Source organism: Atheta coriaria, unplaced genomic scaffold (genome assembly GCF_025399875.1).
Source record: "Atheta coriaria isolate IRGN ID8LTWV9N9 unplaced genomic scaffold, Caltech_Dcor_3.1 hic_scaffold_13_pilon, whole genome shotgun sequence".
In the NCBI taxonomy this organism is placed as follows: domain Eukaryota; kingdom Metazoa; phylum Arthropoda; class Insecta; order Coleoptera; family Staphylinidae; genus Dalotia; species Dalotia coriaria.
In genome coordinates this window covers 1,110,469-1,134,934 of record NW_027045455.1, presented here as the reverse complement: position 1 = coordinate 1,134,934, position 24,466 = coordinate 1,110,469, and the positions used below count along the sequence as shown (strand labels likewise).

Here is a 24,466-nt window from a genome sequence, read left to right as displayed (position 1 = left end):
CACTAAGATGATAAATAAATATTCGCATCGTATCACCAAGGTCTGTGATAAACACAAGAACCGATGTAAACAAGTTTAATCGTAAAAATGTTCATTTTGGTACTACTAGCGCCATCTTCAATAGAAGTTGCTAAAACAAGTACTAAATCAATTGCAACATTCAATTGTTTTGTTAAATGAAGCATGAAGTGCTCCCGAACGTCTCCCAACTGCTCCCAACGTGACGGACATAGATTGTATGCACAGACAGTCACGTATTATCCTTACTACGCACAGTATATTACATGACACTACGCGCATTACTTGCATTATTTTAATCAATCTCGTATTGAATTGCATAGTACATTCCAGTATCAATTATAATGTCTAATATTGCTATTTTTGGTGCCACCGGCATGACCGGCTTATGTGCCCTAAAGGCAGCTGTAGAAAAAGGTACGTTTTTTAAAATTTTAAAATAATTAATTCAATAAAAGTTCAATTAACCCAATTGATTTCAATTGTTTCAATACACCAGGCTTAACTGTCCGTGCATTTGTCAGAGATCCGGCAAAAGTTCCTGATAACCTGAGATCACGCGTGGAAATCGTCGTGGGTAATGTTTTAAACGATGCGGACGTGCTTAAAGCCGTCGAGGGAATGGACGCGGTTGCTGTCGTTCTCGGGACAAACAACGACTTGAAAGCGACGACTGATTTGAGTGTAGGCATGCAGAACATTGTCAATGCCATGAAGCACCACAATGTTCCTGTTGTATCTGTTTGTTTGTCTGCTTTCCTCTTCTATGATGTCGACAAAGTTCCGCCGGTATTCAAAGAGTTGAATGCTGATCATCAGCGCGAGTTTGATATTGCCAAAGGGTCTGGTTTGAAATACATTTGCGTGTTACCGCCGCACATTGCAGGTAAATAATTTATGAAATCAAATATGGTTTTGTGTCATTATAAGACTTTTTTCAGACCAACCAAAATCTGGCTACATAATCGAATTTGATAAGTCACCAGGCAGAGTTGTAAGTAAATATGACCTTGGTGAATTCCTGATTGATAGCTTGTCCAAACCAGAGTATTATGAAAAAGTGTGTGGCATTATGAGTAAAAATTAATTGTTTTTGTATAATATATCGGCAAATCTGCATTTTTAGTGTATGCAAATTTTATTAACTTTAAAATAAAAGTAAATTTGTATTAAAACAATACGTATAAGCACTTAAACGCAAATTTGACAGCGACACCATATTAGACCCTTGATTTTCCACAAATCTAAACAATTAACAATTTTCTGTTTCTTGTGATCAAAGAACATGCCAGAGGGCTTAACAAGTCATTTTGAAGTCTGTGGATGTGCTAATTGTACTTGACAGGAGACGGTATTAAGTAACTGTGCAAAAAGACAAACATTGTTCATCACAACACCTTACTCATAAAATTCTTCTTTTTGGGATCTGCACCATTGTATAATTCCGGTGGAGGAGGAGGTGGCGGTGGTGCAGGTTGCGGTGCCGCCGCACTTCCGTTTTTACCTATATTTGGCGGCATTGGTCTAACAGAACTTGGCATTTGCGTTCGAACATATTGTCCATATATCGAAACCGGGGCACACATATCATAGCCTAATTTCTCATAAAATTCCATTTTGTCTTTGGTTGATAAAAATATCATGCGCAAACCTATTCTTCGGCAATGCTCCTCAATCCGATTCATCAAATATTTTCCATATCCTTTGCCTCTTAACTCCTTGTCAATAACAACTGATTCCAGAAAGCATGCATCTGGCATGGATGGAATTACTGAAAGTTTTGAGTGACCAATGACATTTGCTTCTTGCACAAGGACTAAATTCGTGGGTAGCTTGTCACAGGAGCTCTCAAAGCTCCGCATCCTCGCAGTCCGGCTGCGCTTCCATTCAGAATTCACCAAATCACAGCACTGATCAACTAACTCTGGATAATGATGTAGTGCAACCACTTGCATGGCTGAAACCAAAAGTAATTCTAAATTAGTTAAGGACGCTTTAAGAAGCTGTGCAGTTAGTTATAAATCAGAACAAACCATCAAGTCCATAGTTAATTTTAAAACTTGGTTTGAAACCATATTGTTGGGATTGATAGCGTTTAGTGTCAACAATTAGCTTTTTCATAAGATTTTGGACAACTAAACACGGAAAATACATAGGGACACTCATAATTTTACATTCGCGTATTACTTAGATTCATTTACTTGTGATAATGATAATTGAAAACCATTTTATTGAAAATTAGTGCAAATGTGAATTCTGCTTCAATTTGTAGCACTGTCCAAAAGGGTTAATGCATTATACTGAAATTTGGATTGTTTGCATTTGACAGTGGAGAAAAATTGTTATTTTAAAAACAAATTATTACTTGGATTGTTGAATAATCATGAATAATAAAAATTATTCGGTTTACCTAACCTAAATATTTTCACATTGCTATTGCTGGCTGCTGGTCTACTAAACACTACTAAAAATGAAGCTTGGCGCGTTTGTTGCACGGACGAGCAAATTGAAAAACTAAAAATAAAACTACCATACTCTGTAATGTAAACATTTGTAACTTGAGTATAAATAAAAAATACTCTCAAGAAAATTAATAATGGCCTAAATAAAAAAAATATTGATTTTGTTTACATTTCTCAGAAAACTAGTCTTTTAATAGTTGCCAGTAAAAATTATAAAAAAGAAGACTTACTGAACAAAAATGCCGAATATCAAATGAAGAATGAAATAATTGTTTGTAATATGACATCCAAAAATGTATATTGGCAGAATTACGCCAATTTTTAATTCACGACTTGCAAATAGCAACTTACTTTATTAAATTAATTAAAATCCGCTTCATGTTTTAAAGATATTTTCAAGTATTATTAAAGGTCCTTGCTTGATACCATCATAATTACAATTATAAGATAATCAATAGGTTGTAGAAAAAAATAATTAATCAGCAGCTTATTTTGGATGCTGCTTCTCCTTCTTCTGTGCTTCGGCTTCCGCTTCGGACTTCTCAAATTCGGCGATCAACTGCTCAACTTCTTTATTCGTCAAAATATGAATGACGGTTTTATTGTTTACGCGACTCAACGTTGCCATTTCAACTGAAAGTTCAGATTATTAGATAATCGTTAGTTTTAGAGTTGATCCATTAGTTGTTTTACCTTTCTCTGCTGTCAACTTAGTCATGTCCAAAGTTTTGCTCAATACTTTAACAGCCAAAGATTTGGCATCTTTCAAAGTAGTTTCATTTTCTTTGTATTCCTGCTTTAGGCTTGAAACTGCAGCCTGTAAGAAATTAAATTTATTTTTATTTGTTTAATAAAACTAATAAACTTATTTGCTTAAGTTATAATGAGGTCTTACAGAACTGTTGTTTCCAATACAAGTTGCTTTCCATCCACTGTAGTTTCCACTTGGGTCAGACTGATAGAGTTGGTAGCCATAATGTTTGTCCCATCCCATGTACAAGATAGATACGCCGAACGGCCGTTTGCCACCATATTGAGTGTAGGCTTGCTTCACATCACACAACCAAGAAACCAGCTGTTCACAGGGAATAGATTCTCCATATTGTAACAAATAACGCTGGCCGATTAAACGCAACTCATTAGTGAGCACATTTGCATCTGATGTGATTCCAGCAACACTGCACACCATGTCCCTAATTTCAAACATTATATTAATATTATTTATAATAATATAGCAACATTTTTTCATGGCAACTATTCATTTATAATTCTTACTCATTTAGTTTATAGATTTTCTCTGATGAAAACACTTCATCCAAGAGTTTGTTGGTGTTCCTCCTTTCTGCTGCCAGCAGAATTCCATCATTTGCCAGAATACCTAAGCAGGTACCTGCATGGCTGATGGCCTCCATGGCGTACTCCACTTGATAGAGACGCCCTTCGGGCGAAAAGATTGTCGTTCTGGTATCATAACGTCTTGCCTAGAGAAGAGAAATACAAAAATTTGTTAAGATGACATTGCATTTGATTGAACACATAACCTTAGATGCGGCAAAACAAGAAATGTATCACTTTAATGGATGAATAAACTAAGCTAATGCTGTATAATAAAGTTTGGTGTAATAATTGAGAAAATACTATAAATAAACGTACCATTTTGTTAAATTAAGTAGAAATCTAACACTTGTAACAAATATTATCGGTCGGCAACGGCAAAGCAACAATGAATCGCCGAATGAGAACGGAATGATATTCCAAGTTTTCTGGTTACGAAGATGGCGCTGCTCTAGATGTAATGTTGGTTGCATAAATTGAAACAAACCAGTACTTGCATTGCTAACATTTTTAATTAATATTAAAAATCTGATTTATCCATTAAATAAAATAGTCTAAAATCCTCAGAAAGAGAATAAATTAACAGATAGATGATATTGTAATTTGATGTAGTGAACTCGCGCAGTATTAAGAAAAATCATAAAATAAAGAGAGTATATTTTGCAGCACTTCCAAAAGAAGTGTTAGAACCAGGTCAAAAGAAAATTGGTGTAGCCACAAATTTCTTAAGCAAGCTTTGTTTTACAAAATCATAACATACAAATAATAATTAATGATGTTTATTCATTATTTATTCTTTACTCTTACAAATAGTGTTCAGGAAATTCGAAGGTAACTTCCCTTCCTGTAAGTTTCTTGTAAACGGCTGCGAATGTGTCCACCTAGAAGAGATAATTTTTTTATTAACAAAACGTCATTTAAATAATAGAGAACAGAAAGTAGTACCTTGTGTTCAATTGTGGTCTGCTGATTTTTGTCCAGATGGACCTTGATCAGCTGCGAGCCGTCCAACTTCACGCGGATGCGTTTACCCACAATCTCAGCTGGGTATACCAAATCCTCCAAGATCGCATCGTAGACGGCAGTCAAGGTGCGGGAGCGCGGGCGCTTCTGCTTGTTCTTGGTGCGCGTCTTACGTGTGGGCTTGGGGAGAATTTTGCGCTCGCCAACGAACACAACGTGTTTGCCGCTGAACTTCTTCTCCAGCTCGCGCACCAAACGCGTCTGCACCTTTTGGAATTGCTTCAATTTCGGCTTCGGTACATAAATAATGATTGACTGCAATAATAAAAAAAATAGACCTTTAGATATGCAACCAATTAACAAAAAAACAAAACACTTACTTTCTTATTATTCAGCTCAATTTCTTTAGCTTTTGTAATATGCAATTCCCTAAGCTGTGCTTTCAAGTCAGAGTTCATCTCCAGCTCAAGGAGGGCCTGAGCAACTTGTGTTTCAAAGTTGTCAGGCTCAGCGCCTCCAGGCTTAATAATCTTCGACGACATCTGCAAATCCCAACAATAATTAATAACATGATTAAACTTACTCAAATCTGCTAATATCCTAATAGACACTTTCACATGTAAAAATGTACAAGGCGCTATAACCTCAACTGGGCAAAACTATTCCTTTAAATTAAATTACTCTCATAAAAATTTTGTGATGAACACGAAGAACTATTATTTAATCTTACAGTAATATATTGCAGCTGAAATTGCACTACTAATTTATGAAAACACCGAATTGGCTAAGAATGCACGAAAACAACACCGACTACGGAGCCAGAAAATATCCAGCCGACAAGTCACTCTATCTTGAAATCTAGCTAAGAAAATAACACCATCCGGCATTAAAATCGACGCACAGCACAGAGGAACTAACGCTGATGACGGCCCAATTGATATTTTTCGCTTTTGTACACTTTAACACGCTTATTTTTCAATATTTTTGTCGAGAAACTTGGAAACAAAACGTGTACCTTGTTGTGTCTTGAAAAAAGGAAGGAAGAGTTCGCTGCGAGCACGCTCGCCGTCAAGTAAGCACTGTTGCCAACCTAACAAACTAAATGCACCTATATTGTAACTAAGACGTTCAAATTTAAAGCTATGTAATAATATCCGCAAAATATTGTTGAAGTATTGTCCTAATTTACGATAATTAATAAAATATAAATAAACAACAATTTATAACATGTAGTTAATTCAGTATATAACTTAAAATTTGTATGTTTACATTTGTTTTTCTGGTAATATTAAGTGTGGGGTAAAAGTCACTAACTCGGTGAGTACGACCAACCAGAGGGCGAGAATTTGACCATGTGACCCAAATAAAGAAAAACCGCGGGGTTCAGCTGCCCCATAGCGCAACCTAACCAGAGAAACACCAGAAACAATCTAAACAGGGGCAGAAGCATCTGTTGCGCTATCACCTAAGGTTAACAAGATAACAAAATTGTGCATTACTTTGTGAGAAGTGTTAATTCTTTAAATACATTTTTTTTATTAAGTGCATTTCTACTTAGTTTAATAAGTAAACGCATATAAGGTGAGTTATTTTACTTTTAACTTTACTAATTTTCTAGGCTAAAGTCGAGGGAAAACCGTTGGGGTTTTCTGAAATTTTCGCGCTCTTTTTTAGAAAATGCTTAGGTGGGTTAGAACCCTAATAAGTCCTAACTAATTACGGTTACATATTAACTTACGGTTCAAATAGTGTACTTTACTAAAATTAATTCGTTAAATAATTAAGTAATAATTATTAAAGTGCAATTTATTTTATGTCGCGTTGCGAAATAACTCGATAATGAATACAACTATAAACAAAACTTAATCAGTTATGAATTCGTTGCATCATCAAATATTTTATGCAATAACTTCATTAATTTCGAGGTTTATGTGTAAAGAATAACTAAAGTTATAAGTTTATATCACATAAACTGCAATTTATTTAAAGTTAATTCTGAGATTTTAAATTTTATGTAATATATCAAATTTATTGAAAGAAATATATAGTTTTGTAACGCGTTGAGTTTTTCTGTAGGCAAATATGGCTACAACAACTCAAAGCACATCACAAACAAAATACGAACACACCGAGAAAATATCCGCCCGCCGAAAGGCGTTATTTCCCACCGGCAGTGATTCAGGCAGCGACCTAGGCCACATGAGCCCAATTCACAGTGAAAGCTCAAACTTTTCCGAGAACGCTTTTACCGCTTTGGAACACGAAGCGGATCACCAATTCCGTAAGTTCTTCAAATGCAGCCTCACCGATTATGTTCTACTCGAAGACGATGCCGAAATTCTCACACCTGACCCCTGCTCAGAAACCAGCGTACCGCCGTTATACCTCAGTCCAATGCAGACATTGCTCTCTACACCAATACTATACTCTCCAATGCACACAACCAAAATTGTAACTCCTCTAAGCAAATCTCCCAGTTCCACATTGAAAACACCACATGACACTTCTACAGTTAAAGTAAATCAAAAACAAACCAAGCGCAAGTTGGTCACTGATACAAAGAACGATCCTCAAGAATCTCAATCTCCTAACTCAAAACAAGCCAAATTCGATTCAAAGTCCAAGGTGCGTACAGCACTTTTCCCCGAAGACGAAATCGTCTTGCCTGTTAAAACTTTTTACCCGAAAGAAAACAACACTTTCAACGTGAAGGAAAGTATTAGCGCACTTCTAGCGGCTAGTAAACACCGCGTAATGAATGTACCGCATGTGAAGCGCGCGCAGATTAAGAACACTGCTGTGTTAACCTTGAACAAAAGGCGCTACGGTGAAATCAATGCCGGTGTGCGCCATAAGATTAGAAAACCCAAACAGAAAAAGGTCACGCAGGCCAAGATTGTAAAGGCAACAATGAAGATTATCGAAAAATCACCGCTCACTGAGTACCTGGAAGAAATGACCAATGTTAAGAAGACTATTAAACCGCTACCACTCAACAGTACAATAAATAACACCTCAAACAAGAAAAATAATTCGGTTAACATGAGCGACACATTGGCTAATCGCAAATTCTTCAAAACATTGCGATCCAGTTTTAAGCAGGTGATTGGAAGTCCCAAGAAACAACCACTTCGCTGTTTAAACAAAACAAAAGAAGCATTACAACCGAATAAACGTAAATTGGATGTCGCTGAGTTTGAATTTTCGCCTGAAAAAGATGTTGCAGTAGTGCCTGAAGTCGATAATCTCATAAATCAACTCGATAAAGAAGTGGCTAAAACTACGGCGAATCCTAATTTGATTTTCTCACCAACTGCACAGATGTGTAACATGGCGTCTGCTTTGGATTTAAACAGTCCGAAGAGAGCTAAAGTTAACATCAGCAAGATGTTGAATGATAGTACATTGAAACGTCCGAACAACATGACTTCATACACAGAGAAAGTCGAAAAGTCTGCTAAATTATTTCCGTTGTTCTGCGCGGATAAAAACAAATCCATGACCTGCAACACAAATCAGAAAGAAATTAAGAAAGGACCTACACATGCACATAAGAAGTTTAAAACTGTTTCGGATAATCAATTGCTGATCGATGCTGGACAGAAGAAATTCGGTGCAATTGTTTGCCATGAATGCTCGTTTGTTTACGAATCTGGCGATGCATCTGATGAAATGATTCATCGGACTTATCATGAAGCCATCAACACGTTTAAATTTAATGTAAGAACTTTATCTTTGCCAATAAATTTAAGTTTAATCACGTGATTAATTGAATTTTTTGAATGAATTAGGGATGGAAGAATGAACGCGTTGTTACAAACATTGATGTCAACACGAGGATTATCAAAATCATCCCGGGTGATATGAAAATCTGGTGGAAGAAAGGCGTCGAACTGATTGATTATATCAACCGTGAGATGGGATTCTACGATATGATTTTACCCTTGGATAAATCTCAAGTATGTTAAAATTTTAAAAACTAAAAACTTAAAAATTATTTGTTTTTATGAATATTACTAGAGTTCAATATGTTTGACGATGTTTCAGATGTATCTCTACGTACAAAATAAGAAAATCATTGGTTGTCTCACCGCTGAAATGAAGCAAACTGCATACAAACGTCTGCCAACTGATTTGGACATCGATCTGTGTTCAGAGGAAGCATTCCAAGTGCGTTGTGGTATTTCTAGAGTGTGGGTTGCACCTCATCATCGCCGTGCTGGTATTGCCACGCAGTTGATGGACACACTACGACGTAATTTCCTGCATGGTTATTTCCTCCAAAACAACGAAATTGCGATCAGTTCGCCGTCGGATCTCGGCCAGAAATTCGCGTCTAAATATTTCCAAACCGACAGTTTTCTCATCTATATGAATTAAATTAGATATTTTGATATACGTAATTCTACAATTGTGCCTCAAGTACGATATTTTTACACTTTTGAATATATTTTAGTATTTATTTGAGTTTTCAAAAGCTTTGGAAAGTTTTTAAATTAATAATGATGCATTTTAATATTTTAAGAATATTTTTTATGGTTTAGATGTTTGCTTTTTAATAAATCTAACAATATATAAATATTCGCCCAGGATTTTCTTCTCTTTGATAATCTTATGCTGAAATCCAAACTTTTCCAAAATGGCCACCACTTCGTCCGGTTTGTTTTCTTTTAATAATAACAAGTAAAATATACCTGACTCACTTAAAATGTTTTTCACTTGTGGTAATAACTTATCTATTATTTCCCTACCATCAATACCACCAGCCCAAGCTCTACTCAAACCAGTACCAATGATTTCTTCTGAATCAGTCACTACATACGGCGGATTAAAAATTAAAATATCAAATAAGAATGGTCTGAAATGACTAGCTAGATCCATACATACTGGTTCCACTTGCACTTTGTTTAACAAACCTGTATTTCTAGTTGCATTACATGCTTTAATGTTGATATCAGTTGTAAAACAAGTCAGTGACAAGTGTGAACCTAAAGCAGTTGTTATAACTCCACTTCCAGAGCCAATTTCAAGCATATATGTTGGTTTTCTTGCTTGGATAAATGCTAAATCTGCTTCTAATGCATCAATAAACAGGAATGTGTCTTCACTAGGCTCATAGACATCAACCATTTGTTTGATGTCATAATCAGGAGTGTTTAATGTGAAATTATTCATTTTTCTGAAGGGTTTGGTGTTGCTGTATCTAAAGTTGCTTTCTTCTTCAATGCTTCTTTTTCTACTGATGTATGAATCTTGTCTAGTCTTTCCTGAGTGCTTTGCAGGATGTTTGTTAGCACTGTTACTCTGTGTTTTGCACTGAGTAATTTTTTTACATAAACTTCTAAATCAATAGAAGTTTTCTGTGTTTCTTGAATCTTTTTGAGTTCTTCTGCAAGAGACTCAATACACTGTTTTAATTCCAACTGTGATATTCTGTAATAATAATTTATTACACTTTATGTTAAATATTAAAAAACAAATTAATTACTTTGTAGCTTTAACTCGATCATCAAGTTGATCAACTGTTGGTTTTATCAAGCCCATTAATCCCTCGGCGAGGGTGTCACGCGTTGGATTATCACAAAAATTTTCGGTGTTTTCATCCAGGGAAGTCGCTGTTGATTCACTATCAATGTCCATTTTAAAACCAGTTTTATGAGAAGTCTTACGATTCTTACGTCTTTTGTATGGTTAGAATCGTTTGTTGCTGAATGTAATGTCATTCATGGGCAAAAGAGGGCGCTAGTGGTACCATTTGTTTCTAATTTTGGCTTATCACAAAGTTGAAAACAACAATAGGTGACGCTCTGTGTGTGGATGAAGAATATAATTCCTTCATAAAATTACTCATTCGTAATAACATTAACATCCCATTCTAATTATATCCATAATTTAATAATTTTTATCACTTTTCATACATTTTCCAGAAATCCAGATGTACAACTGCGTCTTAAACAAAAAGTTTAATTACCCACCAGAAAAAGAATCATATAAAATCAATTGCCAGCTCAACGTCTCTGTTTTCATTACCCATTGATGTAATCAAGTGTATTTATAGATTGGTTTATATGCTTTCGGACATATGAATTTATAACGATACCTTGGCCGATTAAAGATATTCATAGCTTCAGATCAGCGTCCCAAACTCTCTGTTTTTCAACCGAACACATAGCACGTCGCTGAGTCACACTTTTATATCGTTTATAATCATTTTTGCGCGAAAACAGAGCAACCGAGTTTTAACAAAAAGATGTTGACCTGTTTATTTCATTCACATGTTCACCAACAGACATTCCACGCTTTTAATCAGACCAACAATGTTGCAAATAATATAACATGTTACACTCTAGCAGTTTCTGACGGTTAAATTTAGAAATCTCAGTTGTCACGGCGCAAAACGTGTAAATTTGTTGTCATCATGATGTTGCGCTTCGCAGACGTTTCAAATTATTTGTTGCCTTATATTCATACTCAGGGGCGAGATTCTAGTTACTCATTTGTTTGTTATGGTTGGACCGCTGGACGGTGGTGGGCATCAATCGTTCTAGAATAGAGAGTGTGTGTAATTCAAATGCGTCGTCGTCGTCGTCTGCGTAATAAGTTGGCGGTCGTGATCGTGACACAAACACGACGCGTGCTTGTTTGTTTGCCATCAGCAAACTTGCGCCCTTTGGGTGCTTTCGAAGGACTTGGCCAGCGACGTGATTACACTTTCATAGTAAAGATATTGAGAGATAAAAGTCTTTAAAGGGAATACATTGTATTTACTATTGAATTTGATCAATTGAAAGAGAAAAATGAAGTTTTTCTTAAAATTTGCAAACAGGAAACAGCAAATTGATTGGAAAATTCGTAATGTAACTTAGTATATACAAAACAAAGCAATTATTTTGAGTCATTGAACAGGAATGATTTAATGTTGCAGTTGATCCTGGTATCAAAGAAATGTGTAACAACTCAATCATGTTTCGGTTTTCTATAATGTTGTTACCTTTAAATAGTGTAGGGACGTAGTAACAATATTATAATATGTTACTGAAAAGATGAAAAACCTAAAAATTACAAAAGATTAATTTTGGGACCAATAATTTCGTTAAAAATACAAATTTTGTAAAATTTTGTACTTCTTATTGTATTTTTTGAGAATGCGGACCTGTTCGGAGACGTTATTGGCATGATATTTCATCACAGCTTGAAAATAAATTTCAGAGAGCAAATTTCGAGAGCGGCGCTAAAAATACCCGCACGCACGCCGTTTTCTCTCGCTTTGCGAGAGCTTTGCGCTTCATGAGTTGTGGAAATGCCGAATGTTGGTCGATGACGTGCCCACGTGGGGTGGGCACTCGGAAAGGTACATTAGCGGTGGTTTTAGGCATCCGGCCAGTTCGCGAGCCGCCACATCATCACGAGACGCCCGTAGTCGCGAACGGCATTAAAGTTTCAAATTTTCATTCGGTCGGACGGACGGTAGCCAGAGTTCAATCCGCACCCGCAAACGGTTTTCAGTTCGCCTTTTCGACTTTTTTTTCATCGACCCAGTTCGCCAATAATCGACCGAGATGGTTTACGAAACCGACTTTTACACCACTCGAAGACCCTACAGGGCATCTCCGTCGCTCTCCACGTACACACTGACGGTAAGTAACACGCTCATGCGCAGAAACGACAAAAAAGGTTCTCAAAAATTGAGCCCACCAGAAAAACACTCTCTCTGGCCATTGTTGTTGTTTGCATTTTTGACAATGTGTGGTGTCGTCTTCTTTTCTGTTGCCCCACGTTTCTCTTAAAAAGGTCCTCAAACACAAAAGTTAAAAAATAAAAATTTGAAGATTTCTCGTCGGTCGGTGACGTTTACATTTGTGGGTTTACAGATTGGGCGTATTAGGTAGCAGTCGCGTAGTTAGCTTAGCTAGGAGATGAGCAGGTGTGATAAAGCACGCGTGTGTTTCCGGTTTTGGTTCCAGAGACGTGAAATACCCTGGGAGAAGGTGCCGTTCGTGCCCCGTCCGAGCCTGGTGCCGGATCCGGTGACGGCGTTCGGCAGGCGCAAGCAGGAGCGACCGGCGCTCGCCGGCGTCGATAAGATCGCGATAACGCCACTCGAGCGGGCTGAGATCGCGCCGAAAGTGCGCCTGGAGCCGCTGAGACCTTATAAGTCCGCACGCGACCAGACCAGGGAGAAGGTGCTCGGCGCGCTGCAGAAGCGCACCGAGCGCGAACAGAGTGGTCCTGCTGCGCTCCTGCCGCAAAAGGACGACGTCGATGTGCTGCTCGCCAAAATGCATAAAAATTCCGAAATGTACAATCTCCCCTACAAGCGGAAATTAATTTTGGCGTCGTACCTCGCCTAAACACTTCGAGCTTTTTCATTAATTTTTGATATCACAACATTTTTTATCTAGAAGCTGTAGGTTTAGGTTTGAGCATTTTTCTAGCACAATGAATCAGTATTTTTTGAGTATTATTAGCACACACACATATTTAAACACACCCACACGCTTTGAATAAGCTTACAAATGAATTTTTATTGTCTGTGCTTTGATTGTTTTTATCGCACGTCTATTTTTGTATATTTTTGTGATATCTCGCTTTTAATACCTGGAAACTTTATTATACAAGATGGCAGCTTGCAGAAAATAAATGTACTTATAAACTATTTCACAGTAAATATTTCTATATATAAATATTCCACAATGCCGATCCACGAATGTATAAAGTTACCGAACACGAATACAATGCATACAATATAAAAGTATAACTGGTTGCATATAGTTCCGAAAAGCTTTAAAATCTAAAAGCTTTCGATAAGTTTGTTCAATGCCAATTGTAGCTTCACTTAAACTTTCCTACTTATCGTTCTTATATATTATTTATTTCAATAGAATCTACTTGTTGATAAATAGTTAAAACCCACAAATTTGCCTTGAAAGTTGTTTCATCACTGCACTGTTGTCCATCTGGCGGCATGCAGTATCAACTCAACTTTGCAAATCTATTCTTCTTGTGTTAGTGTTTGTTGGCCTTCTAAAACTAACTCTACAAACATTTGAATTCATACAGCTAGCTGGAACGCGCTCAAAAAGACGCGCTCGGCACATAAACCCGTTCGAAAATAAATTCGAAAATAAAAGCGAGTTGAGAACACATGCGCACAACGGACGCACACCGGACACAACACACAGTGCAATTTGTGTGTGTGTTTTGTGGGGGAGCCCGCGAGAAAATGCGTAATCCTGAAATTCAATACGTTCACTCAGCAAATTTCGGCACTAAAAATAAGCATTTTGCATCACACGTCTCGCGGCATTATGCTAAGCATGCGCGGCACGCCGAAAATAAACTCATTTGTAAATATCCGACGAGTTATCAGCGAAGCGCGGAAAATATTTCGAGAAATTGCTTTGAAAACATCAAAAATAAAAATATTTGACTAAATTTTTATTCCACTTTTCTTGTTTGTGAATTTCTAGTGAGTGTGATATCAATTATATCGGAAAGCACTGAAGATTTCTCTCGAGGCATTAAACAAATATAATTTTATTGGCAAACAGCTGAAGTCGGCGAGTCGGCGAGAACAAGTGTTGCGAATAAATACCACCACGAATTTTCATTTCGTTAAAGTTTACACGTGCCAACTGTGCCAAGAATTCAGTTGCGCGACGCGAATGTGTTTTTCGCAAAAAGCACGCTGATTAAAAATAAAATTCGAAAATGCCCGCTCTGCGCATGTCATCCACACGTCCAAGCTGCAACCATTAAAACGATTTGTTGTCTCATAAATTATTTTTAATTCGCGTATCTTGCCACGTGCGATAATTTCACGTTGCTTAAATTAAATAATAAAATCACCTTAAATTTTTTCCCCTTATTATAATGTATAATATGTTGTGTGCTTTGTGTTTGACTCCACCCTGTGTCCGCCCACATTCAACACAAGCCACACCCGCGTAAATTTCAGCATGTTAAATGTCTCCCGATCGATTAGGTAGATCATACAAAATCAAACAAAGACAGTAAGAGCAATTTCGAATATATTCGTCGTGAGATATGAGTAATCTACAAATCAATTTTCTTCTTTTCTTCTGTTACAGTCGTCGTCACCGCGTCACTATCCAGTGCGTGATTCGCCCGAGAGGTCGCGTCGCTCGGAGTCGAGTTATACTTCCAGTTATACATCGTCAACTGAAAGGTCCTCATCCTCCAACGATCCGTACTCGTACCGCCCGTCAACTCGCTCGTACACCACCAGTGAGACTGTCAACCGCTCTACTGGTTCCGGTCCAGGCGGATACAGTTACTCTTCGGACCGCACTTCGCGTTCTTCCGGTGATGGCCCCGGCGGATACTCATCCAGCTATTCGTCAACTAGCAGCGGGCGTCTCCCAGGCGGTACCTCATACCGCCATTACTCTTACAGGGTCTAAACTTTAGACTCTAAAGCGTTTCAATCACGCTGTATTTGTATGTTGTGTGTTTGCATATATTTATTGAATTTTGACTTAGATTTAGTGATATGAAGCTTATATTTGTGCACAGATAAATTTATATTTTTCGACTTTTGTGATTGTATTGAATAAAGCTATAAAAAGCACAAAATTTTCTTGTGTTTGATTTTTAATTTTAATACTGTTAGCTCTGTTAAACGCGTTTTCGTGCGCCGTGAAAAGTGTCAGAGGAAAATTGGTTAATTGACTTTCGGGGCGACGCGTGTAATTTTAATTAATGCACTCAGGCTGGTAGCAAATTAATTAATCTCATGTTTTATTCTTTCCAGTCGGAGCCCTCGCGACAAGTGAGAATCCTGCCTGGTTTAGGAAAGGTAAGTAACCTCTTGGCGTCTCAAGACGTCTCAAGACGTCCTTTATTTTCCGCTCGGCTTTCGATTATGTCAAGGTTGACGTTGACCCACGTTTTCCTCCAGGATTTTTTCAAATTGAAATTTATTTATCAGAAAAAACCACGATTTTTTTGTTTTTGCAGCTGATTTTAATTTTAAACGTCTAAAGTTCAGTTTGACATTGAAGATTTAATTGGCAGCTCATATATTGTCTTTCCCGGACGTTTTTCCGCTTGTTGCGCAAGGCTGTAGCTTCTTCCTCTTTGTGGAGTGGAGAGAGGTTTTTAATGTTCGTCTTGCAGGTGCACGTTGTGCATTCGTACGACCGCATCATCCCCTACATCGGGCACAAGCGGCTCACCGTCGTCACGCCAACACCGACTGTGGTGCGGGTGCGTCCGTCGACGCTCTATCGCGAATTCGACCGCATCGAAAACAAACTTAGACCGTACACGTACAACTCGTACACCAACGATTACCTCAACTCCGATAGCCATGTGGTGAGTGTTTGCGCGAGCGAATGTCTGGATGAAATCGAAACCGGACGTAAATTACTATCCTGCCAAGGTCATGCGAATGATGAATGACAGTCGAATTGAATTAATGAATGAATCTAGTATAAACCAAACCAAAAACAGCACGAATGAAAGTAGAAAGTAGAAAATAGAATTTAAAAAGAAAACAATCTTATCCTCTTCATTTTAATATAATTAAAACTCAATCAAACAGAAAACTTTGCACAGCAAGAACTGTTAAATTTGAATTTAAGCGGCTTAAAAGTCTTTAGCACTTCTTTACTTAAAGCATTAGATTAGTATCGAAGCAAAATTAATTAAAAACTAACTTTTTCGATGCTCATTCAAAGTAAAACAGAAGATTTAACGGCGTTCGCATGCAATTAGCCGTTTTAATACTCGGAAAATTTTAATTATGCTCCGCCCACTTGTTCTCCTGATATGTATGCAACTATATTGACAAATTTCTAGTCACTTCACCCGATAGGCAACTGTAGTTTAACTAGTTATATCGTATGCCTATATGTTTTGCAAGCTAAATGTTAGCAACTTTCGTATTTGCTTGAATGTTTACTTTTGGTATTGCTTCGTGTTCAGGGAATTCACAAATGAAACTTCCATTCCACCGTTTCCACCTTGCATCAAATGGCATCATGCCAATTAGACTCATGGCTGCATGTGCGAAAATATTTCACTAGTCACATTCCTCTTATTCGAGAGCGTTGTAAACTGCAAAGCACTCAAATTTTATTTCAGCCGCAAAATTGACCGCTATATAATTCTCTCCATCAATATTTATTTCAATTGTGCGTTAAAATGATGAAAATAACATTTATTTATTTATTCTATCTCTAGCTATTGATTGATTTTATGCTGTGCAAAATTTTTATGAAATAAAATTTTCAGATGAAAATATGATATAGGCAACATACGATACATGTATACAAAGTTGCGTATGTTGTGGGATTCACACAATCAATAAATTCTCACCAAACTAACAATTCAACATCGTGAATATGTAAAAAAGTGTAGTTTAGCACCTGCACTAATATCATCATCATCATCATTCCATGTGTAATGATTTAATGGCATTTTGGTGCAGTTTTGACACTGAGACTTGTTTTTCCAGAGGATAATCTATGTAAGAAATCCGATTACCGGTAGCTTACCAGTCTATCGTCCTTCGACCCTTTATACCAGCCGTTATTACGATCCTTACTATATCTCCCGCGTCTACTATCCTTCGTACCTTGACTACACCCCTACGTACCTTCGCTCGCTGCTCCCGGCGACGAGAAGTTATTACTACTCGCATCTTAGTTTATATCCATCGGAAAGATGGTTGGATCTATCTCTGTACCCGTCCTGGCGCCACACTCATTACGCACGCGTAAGTATTTCCGCCATTGACACGGAAACGTCGCCACATGAGATCCTACCAAAAAAAAAAAAAGATTTTTTTTCACATTTTGGTAGTCATGTAATTTTTTGTAGCGTTTCTTTCAAGCAGCACGCAGCACATCATCTCGTTCACTGACCAATGATTAACAGACGCCATTATTAACCAAACAATTAAACAAAAACAAAAAGCGAAGCGTAAAACAAACCAAAACCAAGTATGGTATGCTCACAAAGTCTAAAGTGTTTGTACGTTGCGGCGGTGGTGTTTTGGGATGGAAATCATTTGCGTTTGCGGCTTGTGTTTTAGATGTTCGATGATGAAACGAGAGCGATCCGGGCGCAGATCAACTCACTGTCGAATCAAGTGCACCTTCATGTGCCACGCAAGCTCAGGCAGATGCCATTGCCCTACACACCCTACACCAGCTACTCTAGCAGGTAATTACTTAATTTATGCATGCTATGAATATTCATTGCTGGTAATGTGGGGACTAACAACATTTTCACGTCAAAGTGAGCAAAAAATTAAAGAGTTGCGAGTGTTTCAAGCGTGAGTAATAAAAAACTAACTATAACGTTATCGTGATGAAGGACTGGTTAAAAAGTTTGTATAATACACGTTGCATATTCAATTTTCATTCATTTTTTACTGGAAATCCAATTTAGGAAAATTTCTATATGAATTTTATGAAAAGATTAAATATTTAAGAGGTTTAGTTCAATGATTAGTTGAGTATGAAATCAATATTTCAAGCGTGAAGATTTTTGATGAGTTTTCAACTTAAATTGAAGCTTAAATTGATTAATTTTAATCTTTGGGCAAAATTAAGCCATAGAAATATACGAGAAAGTCTTAAGAAATAAATTTTTAGATTTTGTAGGATTTTATTATGTTTATTTCCTTATCTGACGTGTATCTATAACTCGATTTATTCGATTTGTCGCAACTTCGCTTTTGCTAAATTAATTCCGCTTAGACTCTGCTATCATGTTATTAGATAGTCCCTTTCACAATTACGTTAATTTATAAGGGTTCTGCGCGTAATTAAGGGGTTATATTTATTCGTTTTATTAAAAGTAAACATCTAAACAAATTTTTATCAAAAAGTGTAATTTGGGTTGTCTATATTCACGATTTACATAATTACACTTTTATGCTCTGTTTCTTCAAAATATTATATTTACCGCTTATATTTGTGAATAGATCCCCTTAACGGCTGAAAGTTCGACGAACCAAAGCGTAACGCACAAAAACAACCACGGCGAAAAGTAGCCAAGAACAAAATTACCAAACTTACGCACAAGTTGTGAAGGTTGTAAAGGTTTCGTGAACGTGTAAATGTGTTTGCGCATTTTGTGCGTTTCACTCGTTAGAACTTTCTTAGGCCATATACATTTAAAGTTAGCTATTCGATATTCCTGGCTTTATTATTATCACATCATAACGCAAACTAAAATGTTGAGTATCAAACTCAAGGAATAATTACGCAATCAATCAATATTCTTAATACCAGTATAAATACTTAAGTTTTATGTGAAAGTTTCGATAGTTTATTTTCTCTATTTTTAATTGGTTTTTATAAAGTGTTTATCCACCTGTATCTGACTATAATGGCTTATTTTGCGCAAATCTCCAAGGATTGCGTGCAATTTATAGCGAAAGCTTCGTGCTGGAAACACTTTCGCTGGTTTCATTCAGGCGGTGAAATCCAGTATTCTATAGATTCGATTAGCTTGTTTCTAAGCGCCGAAGCCGTCGGAATATATGTTGCGCCGACGGCACCGCAAAAAGCAGCCTCGGGAGAGTGCGGCGAAAAAAGATGGACGTTGAAAAACTATTATCGTTTTACAGCACTAAGAGGATGATAGAGTAAATACCTAAAGATATTAACCATAAGAAATATAAAAAAAACACCTAGCAAATAATCAAGACATAACAAGATAAAAAGTGACATTAGGGTAAAAAAATAATATATGCAACACGCAAAACATATTTGTATAAACACATTGCAGAACAACAAGTTGCCTATCTAATCAATTAAAAATATACACGTTTTTGTTAATATCTTGACTTCTAAAGGTAAAAATAGCCTGTTTTTTTGTTTAGAACACAAACAGTTTTATTTACCAACTTCATTTTAGTCTAGTTTGTATTTGTCGATCCATTAAAAGTCCTTCCACGTCTTTGTAACTTCGTCAACGTCTTGAAACTATTGTTAAATAGTCTAATGACTCTCAGTGCGCGCTCGATACGCTAGCTGCCGACGTAATTTAATTAATTAACTAAGTTGCGCGGTAGTAGTTAACATTAATGTCGGCTTAATGTTAACTACTCGTTTCTTGCCTGTTGCTCGATGCACTTTGATTAAGTGCTAGAGATTAATGTACTTACATTTCGTAACGAAGTAATTAATTTCTTTCTGTTGATTTGCGAAAGATATGAGGAAGCACCAGCCAGGTGGTCCAACGACAACTACGTTCACAAGATGATCTGCTCTACACCATCGAACTCAGCTGAATATACTACTTACTGGAGTGATCCTGTCAGGAGACAATTTAGTAAGTTTAAAAAAAAACTTTTTTTGACTTAAAACTTTTTATTTTGGTTTATTTTTGTTTTTAGGCTTATCGTAAATTCAATTAATTTGTTTACCTTTTTTGCAACTTTGGATTATGTTTGTTTGTTGTTTGTTTTTTGAGTACAGCCCGCGGTTAGGTTCTTTGTCAAATCAAGTCAAGTTCTTCCATCGACCTTTTCGTAATCTGATACTGTCTGTTTCTGTGTTTGTGATGTGATTGTTTCTGTGGCAATGCAGACAATGGCCGCCTCGCATGTGTGTCCATCGTCGGCGGCAAGGCACAACCACGCCGCAAGAACATCTACGTCTACCACGATGATCCTGTAAGGAGCGACATTCAGCTGTTGAGCTACTACATCAATCGCTTCCGTGAAGAGAGAAACATCAAAAAGCCCATCAGCGTCCGAGGTAACTTTTATTTCTCCTTATTTTTTATTTATTTTTGTATTTTAGTACGATATAAATTTGGATTTTGAAATTTTTGAATTTACGCTTTCGAATGATTCCAAATTTTGAAAATGTTTACGCGCTCTAGATTGTAGAAATGTTAATGTTGCCCTCATCAAGTTTTATTTCTTCAAAGACATTTTTATCGTCGTGTGTATTTCACAGCGTATTTCACGGCTTTTTCTCATTTAGTTTCATGACCTGCTGTATCATGCTTCAGACGCTTTTTTTCCTTTTTGAGGTCATCCCGTTTTTCGCTTTTGCTCTGATTTTGGCTTTTCGGCTGTCAAAATGCGTTTGACAGCTTATTACATGATGTTATGATCTTTATCATCTTAGAATATATATCTTGTAGCATTTCCACGTAAAAATAGATTGTGCAAAGGATAACTGTTTGAGCAGGCTGAAAATATTGAACTAACGCTTTTGCGTCCTAAGCTTGCAAGCAAAAATAAACACGTTAAAGCAAATGTAAACTTAAAAGCAGAAGCGCTCGCAAATAAAGGATCATAAAATAAAGCACATCACACACATCACATGACCCAACATAATGTCATAATCATCCGATTGTTTCACCGTCTAAATCCGTTCAGTGTTTATTTTCGTCCAACGTGTTGTTTGTTCTGTTTTGAACGTGTGTTTTCGTTGATGTTCGTTCGTTATATTTCCATCTTCATTATAATCAAATGTAAATTTCATTATATTAATAATCTTTTGTTGCTGGAATTAATTAATTGGATAATTGTTTAACAAAGATGTTGTTAATAATTTGTTTGGCGTGTCGATGTGTTCTGATGCGAATGGTTTTCTCTCCTTACAGCCGTGGAGAGTATTGTTGAAGAGAAACCTGTTAAACCAAAAGTAGAAGAGATTAGTGAATAATGCAACTTCCTTCTACCACATCACCAAAACAAAACCACACATAAACATACACATACACAACACCGCATTATCATAATACACAAAAACAAACAAATAAAAACAAATCAAATAGATTTAAATCAATTTGAAAGATGATGCACGAATTTACGCACACGATTTTTTGCACATAAGTTAAATTTTGTGTTTTTTATTTTAAAGATTGCAAATATATTTTGTTCAAAGGCCTAATACTTTAAGCAAATGAGTTTATTTGAGATTTTTGAAATTTGCAAACTGATATAACACAAAACTAAGTAAATAAATTATTTTTTTATTGTTTGAGGTTATGTCATTTTGCAATGCAAGTTAATTCATTCAAATGTTATTATTACGACTAACAATTAATACTAAATCAATTAAAACATCATCTATTTTGATTGAATGAGTAAAACTTGCAAAAATCTCAACTAGCTTAAAACGCGAGTTTTAAAAATAGTTTAAGAGAGTTTATTTTTCGCCTATGGAACACAAGATTTTTTAAAAACTTGAATCTTAAATTATTGTTATATAAATTAACTTAAATTATTGTTGTTGAGAGAATAAAATATTATTTTGTTTAAAAAATACAGAAAAAAAGGATTTAAAGTGAAATTTTATCAAATTTAGTCACAATTTTAACTTTTTTTGTAGTTTTAGACTAAAATTTAGTTTAAAATTAAAATTGTGACTAAAATTCTTAAAATAATTCAATGAATCCTTCTTAAATACCTCTTGAAGTTGATTTAAAGAAGCATTCGTCATAAAAATCCTTCTTCACTCCTTTGATTCTCCAACAGGACACCAATTACAGCAAAGTGTCCGATTAGTAAAACAAAGCATGTTGTAAACGCAAGATTTTATTTATTGTACATAAGTTACATACATAATTGATTTTTATTTGTTTGACTAAAACAAAACCACGTCTAAACGGAATCTAAATAAAAATGTAAACGAATAAAATGCACACATCGACGAGACGCAACCCGACGCTCCCAAAATGGTGACGATTGACCGAATTCTTAAATAAAAACTCCCATTAAATAAAAGTAAGTCTCTGTTGACTACATGGATAAATATGCAAACATAATATTAGTACCAACATCTGTCATACATCTCAAAAACGAATCAGAGCTTCCGCTTGATAGTATTTTAATGACTTTGATGCATTCGCCGAATTAAAACTCGAACAAAACTCAATACCAAACAATTTTTACGAACATTTTTTTCTGCATGTTCAATGTTTTATGTATTAAATGTTTTGTATTTTGTACATATATCTTTTGTATTTTTGTATTGTTCAAACACTATGTGCACGCGTAGTGATTGAATAAAACACACTCTGTACACAAATCGTTTTCATTTAGTGTTCATCCAGGCTTAATTGACATTGGTGTCATTAACAAACCATTTTCAGTAATCTTACCCCCACTACGACCTTCTCGGGTTTTCTCAGTACCACGCCCATTGGAGGACGCGCATATGGACACTGAGGAAGTGGTCCAGATCAAGCAGGAACGCGCTGCACGTCTGGCCAAGCTCAACGAGATCAATCCGGCTGATATTCCAAAGGTTGATGTTAAAGCTAAACTAGCTGAAGAAAAGTATGAAGTTATAATATTGATTGATGCATGATGGTTCAATGGTTTTGTTTGTTTTTGTTTTTATTAGAGCTAAAAGAGAAGCGACTTTAGGTGGTTCTTCAAAGAAGGCCGCAGAAAGGAAGAAGGAAGAGGAAGCTGCTAAACAAGCAGCTGCTGAAGAAGAAGCAAAGAAACAGGAAGCTGCTGCAGCTGCCGCTGCGAAGAAAGCTGCGGAGGAAGCAGCAGCTGCTGAGGCAGCTAAGAAAGCAGCTGAGGAAGCTGCTAAAAAGGCTGCTGAAGAAGAAGCCGCGAAGAAAGCGGCTGCCGAAGCCAAAGCAAAAGAAGATGCTGCAAAGGAAGCTGCTGCCAAGGCCGCTGAATTGGAGAGGTTAGCTGAACAAGCTAAACAAGAAGAATTGGCTAAACAGGTAATAACATAACCTCACAAAACTTACTAACTTAAGTACTTCCTCATGGAACTAATAAACCAATTAAACCTTCCATCCAAAGATTGATCTTGATATGCTTCGTCTTCAGGCTGAAATTGAAAAGGCAAAGAAAGAAGAAGAAGAACGCGTTCGTTTGGAAGAAGAAAAACGTCAGGCGGAAGCCGCTAAAGCCGAAGAAGAAAGACAGCAATTATTACGTCTTGAAGAAATAGCGCGTCAAGCTGAAGAAGAAAAGGAGGCCGAGCTCGCACGACAAGCCGAAGAACTTGCCGAAATGGCGAAGCAAGAGGCCGAATTAGCCGAGAAAGCCAAAGCAGAAGAAGAAGCTGCTGAACAACAGCGTAAAGAAGCAGAAGCAGCTGAATTAGCACAAAAAGAAGCAGAGTTAGCCGAGTTGGAAACCAAAGAGAAAGAACTCACTGAACAAGCTGAACAAGCACGTGCGGAAGCTGATGAAGCAGCCGCAGAAGTAACACCAGCTGACAACGAAGCAAGCAGTGAAGAACCACTGGTTGAAGAACCTGAAAGTCCAGCGCCTGCTGAAGAATCAACTGCGGAACCAGCAGAAGAGGTTCCAGCGGAGGAAGAAGTTGCTGAGCCAACTTCACCAACCGAGGAGTAAATTCAATGCATTATATAATTTTGTTTATTTACAAATAATTTTATTTAGTTTGCATTTAATTTTTAAAAGATTTTTGAATATCAGCACGGAAGATATTGTTCATATTTATTAAATCATTTGGATGTGTTCGAATAAGACATGAAAGACGAACAGAAACAGAAACAAAAAGAAGCGTTGTTGTTGTTGTACTTTTGTGTAAATAACTTATTTATTGTAACTTTAAAAAAATTGTATATTAAACAATTAAATTATCACATTAAATTGTTATCTATTTTAACAAAACAAATTGTATTCATTTATTTACTTTAAATTTAGAAAATTTTCATTGTTCGGTGATTGTACCGCAACTCAAACATAG

General features: G+C 36.5%; 8 protein-coding genes across 15 annotated transcripts; 3 read left to right on the top strand and 5 right to left on the bottom strand.

Annotated features, from left to right (window-relative positions):
* Window positions 1-194: 194 nt before the first annotated feature.
* LOC135801797 (flavin reductase (NADPH)) lies at window positions 195-1,196 on the top strand. Its single transcript, XM_065315317.1, has 3 exons — window positions 195-435; window positions 518-904; window positions 960-1,196. The coding sequence occupies exons 1-3, from the start codon at window positions 363-365 to the stop codon at window positions 1,103-1,105; spliced, it is 606 nt and encodes a 201-aa protein (XP_065171389.1). The 5' UTR covers window positions 195-362; the 3' UTR covers window positions 1,106-1,196.
* On the bottom strand, window positions 1,122-2,659 carry Naa80 (N-alpha-acetyltransferase 80). Of its 4 annotated transcripts, none has more exons than XM_065315313.1 (2): window positions 2,052-2,659; window positions 1,122-1,975 (listed from the first exon to the last, which is right to left on the bottom strand). In XM_065315313.1, exons 1-2 carry the CDS (start codon window positions 2,182-2,184, stop codon window positions 1,407-1,409), a joined length of 702 nt encoding a protein of 233 aa, XP_065171385.1. In that variant the 5' UTR covers window positions 2,185-2,659; the 3' UTR covers window positions 1,122-1,406. The 4 variants fall into 4 exon arrangements, with proteins under 4 accessions (XP_065171385.1, XP_065171386.1, XP_065171387.1 ...); XM_065315314.1 differs by having other exon boundaries at window positions 2,384-2,659; XM_065315315.1 differs by having other exon boundaries at window positions 2,429-2,659.
* A 196-nt stretch (window positions 2,660-2,855) lies between these two features.
* On the bottom strand, window positions 2,856-4,273 carry LOC135801795 (proteasome subunit alpha type-4-like). Its single transcript, XM_065315312.1, has 5 exons — window positions 4,134-4,273; window positions 3,756-3,961; window positions 3,376-3,673; window positions 3,174-3,297; window positions 2,856-3,113 (listed from the first exon to the last, which is right to left on the bottom strand). Exons 1-5 carry the CDS (start codon window positions 4,134-4,136, stop codon window positions 2,968-2,970), a joined length of 777 nt encoding a protein of 258 aa, XP_065171384.1. The 5' UTR covers window positions 4,137-4,273; the 3' UTR covers window positions 2,856-2,967.
* A 305-nt stretch (window positions 4,274-4,578) lies between these two features.
* On the bottom strand, window positions 4,579-5,937 carry LOC135801835 (small ribosomal subunit protein eS7). Its single transcript, XM_065315359.1, has 4 exons — window positions 5,794-5,937; window positions 5,159-5,320; window positions 4,761-5,093; window positions 4,579-4,696 (listed from the first exon to the last, which is right to left on the bottom strand). Exons 2-4 carry the CDS (start codon window positions 5,318-5,320, stop codon window positions 4,619-4,621), a joined length of 573 nt encoding a protein of 190 aa, XP_065171431.1. The 5' UTR covers window positions 5,794-5,937; the 3' UTR covers window positions 4,579-4,618.
* A 200-nt stretch (window positions 5,938-6,137) lies between these two features.
* Window positions 6,138-11,518, top strand: LOC135801899 (N-acetyltransferase ESCO2-like). Of its 2 annotated transcripts, XM_065315421.1 has the most exons (5): window positions 6,139-6,359; window positions 6,855-8,498; window positions 8,570-8,737; window positions 8,826-9,200; window positions 10,706-11,518. In XM_065315421.1, the coding sequence occupies exons 2-4, from the start codon at window positions 6,861-6,863 to the stop codon at window positions 9,156-9,158; spliced, it is 2,139 nt and encodes a 712-aa protein (XP_065171493.1). In that variant the 5' UTR covers window positions 6,139-6,359; window positions 6,855-6,860; the 3' UTR covers window positions 9,159-9,200; window positions 10,706-11,518. The 2 variants fall into 2 exon arrangements, with proteins under 2 accessions (XP_065171494.1, XP_065171493.1); XM_065315422.1 differs by lacking the exon at window positions 10,706-11,518 and having other exon boundaries at window positions 6,138-6,359; window positions 8,826-9,359.
* On the bottom strand, window positions 9,209-9,953 carry LOC135801901 (methyltransferase N6AMT1-like). The gene has a single exon (XM_065315427.1). The coding sequence runs from the start codon at window positions 9,951-9,953 to the stop codon at window positions 9,312-9,314; it is 642 nt and encodes a 213-aa protein (XP_065171499.1). The 3' UTR covers window positions 9,209-9,311.
* On the bottom strand, window positions 9,950-10,498 carry LOC135801903 (SNAPIN protein homolog). Its single transcript, XM_065315428.1, has 2 exons — window positions 10,267-10,498; window positions 9,950-10,211 (listed from the first exon to the last, which is right to left on the bottom strand). Exons 1-2 carry the CDS (start codon window positions 10,416-10,418, stop codon window positions 9,950-9,952), a joined length of 414 nt encoding a protein of 137 aa, XP_065171500.1. The 5' UTR covers window positions 10,419-10,498.
* A 619-nt stretch (window positions 11,519-12,137) lies between the features above and the next one.
* LOC135801900 (uncharacterized protein CG45076-like) lies at window positions 12,138-24,394 on the top strand. 4 transcript variants are annotated; one of them, XM_065315425.1, is made up of 10 exons: window positions 12,140-12,415; window positions 15,553-15,597; window positions 15,918-16,115; window positions 17,260-17,520; window positions 17,839-17,969; window positions 19,969-20,090; window positions 20,348-20,518; window positions 22,911-23,058; window positions 23,126-23,465; window positions 23,548-24,394. In XM_065315425.1, the coding sequence occupies exons 1-10, from the start codon at window positions 12,338-12,340 to the stop codon at window positions 24,106-24,108; spliced, it is 2,055 nt and encodes a 684-aa protein (XP_065171497.1). In that variant the 5' UTR covers window positions 12,140-12,337; the 3' UTR covers window positions 24,109-24,394. The 4 variants fall into 4 exon arrangements, with proteins under 4 accessions (XP_065171498.1, XP_065171497.1, XP_065171495.1 ...); XM_065315423.1 differs by having other exon boundaries at window positions 12,141-12,415; window positions 22,872-23,058; XM_065315424.1 differs by having other exon boundaries at window positions 12,142-12,415; window positions 22,872-23,058; window positions 23,575-24,394.
* The last annotated feature ends 72 nt before the right edge of the window (window positions 24,395-24,466 follow it).